This window comes from Thermobia domestica, chromosome 17 (genome assembly GCF_964235325.1).
Source record: "Thermobia domestica chromosome 17, izTheDome1.hap1.1, whole genome shotgun sequence".
Lineage (NCBI taxonomy): Eukaryota > Metazoa > Arthropoda > Insecta > Zygentoma > Lepismatidae > Thermobia > Thermobia domestica.
This window is the reverse complement of record NC_137470.1, coordinates 186,162,682-186,172,087: the sequence shown is the minus strand read 5'-3', so window position 1 is coordinate 186,172,087 and position 9,406 is coordinate 186,162,682. Positions and strand designations below refer to the sequence as shown.

At 35.5% G+C, this 9,406-nt stretch overlaps 1 protein-coding gene across 1 annotated transcript; it reads right to left on the bottom strand.

The window, feature by feature from the left end:
• Nucleotides 1–6,139: 6,139 nt before the first annotated feature.
• LOC145674268 (uncharacterized) lies at nucleotides 6,140–6,532 on the bottom strand. Its single transcript, XM_081744103.1, has one exon. It carries the CDS (start codon nucleotides 6,530–6,532, stop codon nucleotides 6,140–6,142), a length of 393 nt encoding a protein of 130 aa, XP_081600229.1.
• Nucleotides 6,533–9,406: the final 2,874 nt, after the last annotated feature.

Genomic DNA, 9,406 nt, shown 5'->3' with positions numbered 1-9,406 from the left:
TGGTTGAATGAATAACTGCCAGGGAAGTGGATTGGTGGCTGTGGTCCCGTGGAGTGGCCCCCCATATCCCCTGACATAACGCCCCATGATTTTTATCTATGGGGACATCTTAAGCAGATAGTGTATGCTGAGACAATCCGTGATTTGAGACACCTGAAGGAACGCATCCAACAATAGTGAGACCAAATTTCAGGAGACATTCTCCTCCGTGTGCAGTCAGAGTGGTTGCGGCGACTACAGTTGTGCATTGCACGGGATGGACAACACGTAGAACATATGTTGCAGCATTCAGTATCGAGGTGATTTCCCACATTTGAACATTAATAACTTCTAAACTGTACAAGATAGAAAAAACAAATTACACCACTAAATTCCTGAGCTCAAGCTAGTGTTATTTGATGTATCATATACCCCCTTCAATTTAAAAAAAAATTGACTTGAATCCAGAATGGCGTATTTCAAGATAGCGGTCATGAATGACATATACTCCAAAAGTTGCGGCCTCTCATCAAACCTCTGTTCCCATCATCACTTTTTACTTTTCCCGTCGATTTTCAAACTTATCCGTTTGTCCAAGGACTTTTGACTCACCCTGTATATATATATATATATATATATATATATATATATATATATATATATATATATATATATATATATATAACTTTTACTAGCTAAGGTAGGGTAAAAACGAATCCAAAATTTAAGATAATTCATACAGCGAAAAAAAATATTTTTGATTCTTCACATTATAGCAATTCTACGAAAATTAATAGAAAATAAAACTAGAAAGTTAAGAATCACCTGTTTTGCCGGGACAGAGAAAATAGATACATATAGCTCGAATTACCTATATACTTATATAATATGATGTCCATGTTTCGCAAGTAATTTTCAGTCAATATAAAATTTCAACATAATGAGCGCACGATTAGTTTTCTCGAATAAAGACCACATGCACCGCTGAGAGCTCAGGAATAAGCTTAATCTATGTTACGGCACTGGATATATGCTTATGTAATACATTACAACCTTATGAACTTGTATAAGAAACAGAATGTACTTAAAGTGAGAAGCGAACTGTACGAAACATCGGACTTTGAATCTAACTTGTTTGGTGATCCAACCGGAGACCACAGATAGTAAAGGTGAGTGCCGTAGCTCCCACCACAAGGTTAAGGGAGTTCATGTTTTAAAGTGTCAATTAAACACTGATATGTGAAACGGTAATAAAGCATTTGATCAATTTGAAACAAAATTTAATGCAGTAATAATTTACTCTATTTGTTAAGATAATGAACGTTATATTCTGTTTTTTTAAAATGACAGTCAAAGCAGAATGTATTGGATAATAACTGAGAAATTGTAAATTTCAATTTCGGCGCTATTAAATACATTCGTGCTCCTATGTGTTGCGTTATCCGTTAGAAGGTATTGAACAATTTTGATTCAAAGGAAGGGAATAAACTACTGTACAGAACTGGAGTTAATTTAATAGAGTTACTTGTATAGGCAGTACTGAGGCTATTTGAGACAAAGTCTATTGCTGAAAGTGAAGTATGGGTTACTATTATTGCTTTTCCTAGGTAGGTTATACCCACTGATGATTGAACCTGGAACACACACATGGAAAGCATTAGCTACGAAGAGGTACATCATACCATAATTCTAAGTCAAGAATGAAGGCAAAAAATAAGAAGCGGAAACGACAGACTGTACGATAATAATACTTTCACAATTTTAATTTCACACTATTTATTTCGAGACTTTCGAGACGAGACCGAGACTTGGCCTTCGATACCGAGACCGAGATCGAGACAAGCATCTGTTGACCGAGACGAGACCGAGACCGAGACCGCTACTTATCAACCGAGACAAGACCGAGACTGTATAAAGTCTCGTCTCGTCTCGATACCATCCCTAGCTTTAAAACATCAAATTTTAAACACTTTCTAAATTTCTCCTTAACATTTGTGATTGGAAAAGTTTTGTGAAGGAGGAATTTTCATTCATGCTTTTGCAGTACTTGAAAACCAATTGTTCAAAATAGAGCGAGAAGTAAGTGTATTCATATCGAGTTGTAAAAGTATTATGTTAATGACCTGAAACACACACATTTGAAACTCTGAAATGTGGATGTTTGAAACTGGCCCTATTAGAACCTGCGTGTAGCTAAACCCCACTCAAGTTAAATTTCAAATTATTTTCATATCAATAGTTTGATAATCGTTTTAACAGATAAGATCATCAATTTTTAAAGTATGATCAACTTTACAAACATAAGCACATAACTATAATTAGGAGGAGGGCCAAATACACGCCAACCTTCCCATTTAACCCAGATTTGAAATTTTTCTATGAATCATTTGATCTTTATTTGAGCAGGTTTGATCAACAATTTCCAACGTTTGACTAACTTTGCTTACAGAGATTTGTAACACTGTTATAAGTATATAATAATTAAATATATTTTAGTTTTGAGTTGAGTTCATTTTGAGTTTATCGTCCCGTTCAGCAGCGAGGCTATATGAGACGTGGACCTACTGATTAACGTGGAATTCGAACCACATGAGCTCCCATATTTTAGTTTTTTTTTTTCAAGCAATGAATCAACAATGTGTAACAGAAGGTCAACAATGTTTCAGGTAAATAGCATTTGGCCGAAATACTCGACTTTCTAAAGGGAAAATAATAGTTATGCATTTTTTTTTAAATAAAGAAATACGTGAAATATATAACGTTTATATTGCCTTTGTATTACAGTGGTGCAATCTATTATAATTACACTGCTCTACAATGATTTTGCTGTTTGGAAACTATGAAGGTTTTCTTAATGTTTTTGACCTGAGAAATCCAACAATGAAGTTATTTTTGCCCTATCACGTACAGTTTTCTTAAAATAGAGGAGTGGGGGAGAGGAAAATAGCCATATATATGCATATTTCGGAAGAAGTACTGGTTATAATTACAAATATAAAAAGATACTTTCTATGCCATATACTTCTGATTATCTTTGAATTTATAATAAAAGATGTGCAGTTACTTATTCTGCTAACTTTGTAAAACTATGTACTGTATCTGGTAGCACTGAATGATATCGCAACCCGTTACACGTTGGGAACGCAAAAGCAGCGTTGTGTAAGCTATGATTGCGAGAACTATAATGCAGAGGAATGGAGGCGTTTTATTGATTCCAACAAGAGAAGTTTGAACAGTCTGCTTCTTCACAACAGCAACCAACAACCCTCTCTATACCCATTATTCATTCTGTGCATTTAAAGGAGACTTACGAAAATATGGAAATGTTTTTAAAAACAATAAAATACGGGGATCATATCATCAGTGGTTATTGTGCGGCGACCTGAAGATTATATGTATGCTTCTTGGGCAGCAGTAAGGGTACAACAAATATCCATGCGACATTTTGCCAATGTTAGCAACAGAGAACGCGATAAACACTGGACTCAAATTTATTGCCCTGTCAGGGAAAGCCGCGATATAGGAAGTAAAAATGTGAAAAACATCTGCCTCGTAGACCCTTCAAAAGTCATATTACCACCTTGCATATTAAACTGTGCCTAATGAAACAATTTGTCAAAGATCTGAATAAATGTGGGCAGTAAATCCAGTGTCTAGTGACAAAATTCCCAGAACTTTCAAGTGCTAAGTTAAAAGAAGAAATATTCATTGGTCCTCAGATCAGAAAGTCTCAGATCAGTCAGACTTTGAACATGTATGACAAGTGTTGAAAAGCAAGCATTAAGTGCATTCAGAGACGTGTGTCATAATTTTCTCGGGAACAACAGAGACGAAAGTTACAAGTATATTGTGTCTAATATGCTCCAGAAGTTTAAAACATTAGGGTACAAAATGAGTCTTAAGATTTATTTTCTGTGTTCACATTTAGATAGCTTTCTTTTTAACTTCGGTGATTAAAGTGAAAGATTTCACCAGGACATCAAAGCAATTGAATTCCGCTATCAGGGACGTTGGAGAACAACAATGTTGGAGGAATATTGTTAGACGTTGGTACGTGAATATTCACGAACTACTCGCAAAAGGAAGTCTAGTTTTAGGAGCTTCCAAGTGTTAAGACAGAGACAAAAATGAGGTAAGTTGTTTATCAATGACCTTCAGCGACGTAAATACGCTAGTTGTCGCCTGAGGAAAGAACGCGCTTTAGCATCCCCCTGACCAACCAAACCAAAACGCTCCCCCAAATATTTTCCCAATTTAGGCCCTCGCAATCCGGCGCCCGGGGCACAAGTCTCGTTTGCCCTACAAGTTAAGTCACTAATGACCTTAATAATTTAGAATATCGATGTTCAGATTAGTTCTGACGCAAAATAATGTTCCTTTGTTAGAAATATGTAGTCATAATGTTATCCTATATTAGCAGCGTTGCTGTGTAAATAGCATAATTTACGCAATCATGTTTTCCGATTTGTGAAACAAACCTGACATGATGGGGGAAAACTAATTTCATTTTTGTAATTAGCAAACTCAAATTATATAAAATCAGGTGTCAAATCAAAAACAGCTTTCAAAATGTTTCATTTTGTCGAGCAGTGTTATATATAGAAATATGAAAGTTCAATTTTAAAATAAAAATTGTAATAATATGTATTTTCAAATATAATTTCCAGTGGTTCTAGCGAAACTGTCAAACATTAAATATTCAGGAGAACATGGTATATCTAAGTAAAGGCATGGAAAAAGGACAGGGGACACCAAAATATTTGTCGTGTAAGGTTTCGAAATACCTAAAGTCATTCCTGGGCACACAAGTAGATAAACGTTTAATGTGTATTTACTTTGTTAACAGTTCATTTCCGGTTTGAATACAGAGTAACGGAGGGAAAAGCTACTCCCAGGAAGTTTAATCACCTGTAAAAGCCCACTTCTCGATGTCTCTTACAATTTTTGCTCTACGGAAGTGGGTGTCGATTAAAAAGGCCGTTATGAAAATTAACAATGGAAATTATGAATTACCATTTTCGTAAAGTCACTTCCGGTTTATAGGTCCTAAATGATAAACAAGTTAAGACTGAATATATAAAATTATTTTTTGACAATACCTAGTATTTTTGATCTTTTGCCATGACGTGCCTACATTCTAAATGGGTGTCGATTAAAGAGACCTTTATGTAGATTAATAATGTAAACTTTTAATTACAATTTTTGTAAGGTTACTTCCGGTTTATATGTACTAAATGATAAGCTAATTAACCCTCTTAAGGTCCTCGTTTGGAGTTTACACATAAGGTCCTCGGGTCCATTTGGACCCATTATGCTTTTTCCATGTATATACTTAAATGGTGGAGCAGTCAAGTGATTTTACTTGTTTACGTGTCATCGCTAAACCATCTTGACTTGTGCACTAAGGCTTTGCACATTGTACAAGGGCGTAGGAGTAAAGTATATGCACATTTCACTCCTACGGCGTTGTACAAACTTTAAGCGAGTAGTTTTTTTCACTCAATCAAGGTCATTAAAAATTAATTCATGTAATCAACTTTTTCTTGTGTTTCATTGATAGTCCTATGTACGTATTTTAACATAGTAGCTTTGCGTAATTACTTGTTGACAATATTTACATTACAGCAAAATAAATAATGTTATGCAAAGTCCGTTTTAGTTGTTAGAAGTATATATTTTAGAAAGCTTTCAGGAAATAATGTCTCCTAGAACCTATCTTTTCTGTATAATTGTGTAAGTGTACATTCTTTTTAGCTTCAACAAATTTTAGGATAAGAAAATATATATTTTAATTTATAAACCCTTGTACAGAATTGAGCACGTACATGTATGGCACCAATTTATTCCCGTGCTGACATTCTCGGAGATACTTGTGTAAAATGTCTTGGAACTGTCCACTGTAATAAGCAAGTGAATTGTACCTGCACAAGTTGTATGTAAAAATGTTGTATATATATATATATATATATATATATATATATATATATATATATATATATATATATATATATAATCAACATTTTTTTATATACAACTTGTGCAGGTACAATTCACTTGCTTCTTACAACTAAATTTCTGACACTGCGCAACGTAATGTGCTTTTGTTGTCTGTATTTACACACAAATGACATCTTCCTCTTTTTCTTGATGGAGTAATAGACTACGAGCTCTGTGACTGTTGCAAACTGTCGGCTTCCTTCTGAATTCTTTGCACTATGTTCTTTGATGCTGATGTTCTTGGTAGTGCCGATCTTCTTTCAATCTGTTGATTGATCAAGTTAGCTCCCAGGTTTTCCAAGAAAATCCTTCGCCTTTCGAAACATTTTTCTCTCCATGCTGGATTCACAGACTTGAATGGTACGTATGCGTTAAGAGCTGAAATATCTAACATGTTGCAAAACACCACAATTGGCCATCTGTTAGTCTTCCTCTTGCAAGAATAAGCGGAAATCATTCTAGCTAAAGTATCGACAGATTCTTTTGTTGCATTGTATGTTGTGATTATTTCCGTTTTTTTCTCCTGATTATTACTCACTTTCTTATCACCATGCATGGTACTTTATAAGATAACTCATTTATTTTTCTTTGGAACATAGGACACTAGAATTGTATCCTTTGTAAACGCAAATGTGGACTCATATCTCTGCTTATTCTTGGCATTCAGGAGTGCAGGTGGTATTGAAGGCTCATTTTTTTCTGATTGTTCCAATTTGAGTAAGATTTCTCTTCAGCAGCTCTTGACCCAATTGGTATGAAGTAAAAAAAGAAATGTCAGTCATTATGTCAATTTAGACCTTCTGATAAGTCCAGTACAACCCTCATCCCTTGATTTTTTCTCTCGTACCACCAACACACACTTTCCTGTATACGGCTGAATGTTACAAACATAACTGGAATCGTTATCGCATAACAGCAAAAACTTGATACCATACTTCGCCGGCTTTTTTGGCATATGTTGGTGAAATGGACAATTGCCATGGAATGCCACAAGCTCTTCATCAATTATGACAAACACTCCTTGACTATAACATTTTGGTAAGACCTCAACCCATTTTTCCCACAACTCTCTAATTGGTGTGAATTTATCATTCAAACCTCGGTGTGCCCTTGTACCACGGTCATCAAATCGAAGAACTCGCGAAATCATTTTGAAAAGTTTCAAAGACATTGTTGGTCTGAAAATACTGCGTCTTTATCAGCATGCCACAAGGATTCAGTACATTCATTGTTAGATTTATACACACCAGCTAATAGTAGCCAACTGACATGCCATCAAATCTATTTCATCAAGGTTCTTCGCCTCGACACCATATACGTTTTCTAAGTTTGTGTATTTCAAGATGATATGCTGAACAGAAGGAGAGAAAAACAACATAAAAGCCGACTGTTCATCATGAATACCTCCTGTTTAGTAATCCCGGGAGTCAAACAAATCACATTTCGCGAAGGAAACCTTCCTACATTACTCGGGGGTTCCGTTTCCCACACAACTGTTTTGTCCTTTGACAACAATAAATTACTCATAGCAGCGATTTCACATTCACTATCTGCTTCTGACCATGATAGTTTACTGTCTACATACACTACCGGCCAAAAGTATTGCATCACCCATGGAAATGCTGTAAATATGTACAAGGTGTATCGATTTTCATGAAAATATGTTGGAATGTTATACATAAATTATCGTTAAGTCATTCTGAAAAGTTTCTAAATTTGTCACCAGTAAAATAATTTCTCACAATCATAAATTAGTTCAAAATGTGGCGAGACCTCACCCTGACAGCAAAAAGAAAAGTTCTTGACAAGTAGGAAGATAATATGCTTTTAGCTGGTATAATTATTAACATGAATACTTGTTTACATACAACATAAAATGTCATTGTAAGTACGAAACCAGCTGCAACTGTGCCTAGTTTTCTTTTCTGTTCGCCTTTCAGGGACCAGTGGTCATCAAGAGTTGTCACCTAAAATATACTAAGTAAGTGATTGTTTGTCCGACACATATGAACAGTATGGCTCAAGTTTGTGAACTTAGTAAAGAACAAGGTGTTGTTATTGTGGAATTGTACACCTTAAAGTTTTCTACGCGACAGATCGCTAGAAGAGTGAACATACATCAATCTACAGTTGTTCGCACTATTCAACGTTTCAACGAAACTCTGTCAAATGATAAACGTCGATGACCTGAAAGACCGCGAATAACGTCAAATAATGAAGATCAGTTTATTGTGGTCACAAGCAAACGTCAACAAACACTAACTCCCCCAGAAATTCGAGAAAAACTTAATGCTATCCGAGAAACAGTCGTATGTGTTAAAACACTGAAACGACGACTTCGAAAACGCGGTTCATCAAGAGGATGCATTGCAACAACAACAACAAAAAACTTTTGAGTAAACAAAACAAACGTAAACGATTGCATTGGGCTCAAGAACATAAGAATTGATCAGTACAACAGTGGTATAAATTGCTCTTTAGTGACGAAAGTAAATTCGAAATTTTTGGAACTTAACGCAGTAAGTTTGTTCGTCGACTTCCTGGAGAACGCATGCTCGAACAATGCATTAATCCAAGTGTCAAACATGGTGGTGGGTCTGTCATGGAATGGGTTGTATCGCGGGTGAAAATGTTGGTGATTTAGTGAAAATTTAGAGAACAATGAAAAAATATTATCATCGCATCATGGAGAGACAAAAGGCTTGACGGTCAGGGATTTATTTTTCAAGAAGACAATGATCCCAAACACACATTTCATTTGTGTAAGTCGTACTTAGAAAAGAAAGAAAGAGAAAAGAATTGATAAACATGCGATGGCCACCGGACTTAAATCTGATCGAGTTATTGTGGGATGAGTTAGACAAAAACTTTCGAAAACGTCGACCAGTTAATAAAACACAGTTGTGGGTACATTTACAAACGTGTTGGAATGGACTTAAAGCCCAAACTTTACGAAAGTTACTCGCGAGGATGCCTAGGTTGTGTGCTGGTGTATTGAGAGCTATTGTTGGATATTTTGATGAGTCCCAAATTTGAATGATTTCGTTTCACATTCTGACTCTTCTGTTTTGGTTTCGTGTTACCCTTTGTTGTTTTGTTTCACAAATATAAAATTGTTCTATTTGTGTTCATAATTATGTGCATTCATTTCGTTTCCTATTGATATCGGTAGTGATGCAATACTTTTGGCCGGTAGTGTATATATTATCCGATATTTCTGATGCAACTTTGTCCTCATCTGACTGAAATACTTCTTCAAGAATTTCCTCACGTGATAGCGCCGCCATAATCTCACACAGTACTTCCCACCGAAGAGTACAAACTTTCATAATAACTAGTGTTGTCAGTTTACTGAACAGATATTTCCTTCGCAAGACACGAAAATCCCTGCACTGATTCATATTTCCCTTTGAACACAAATGCCCTCGCA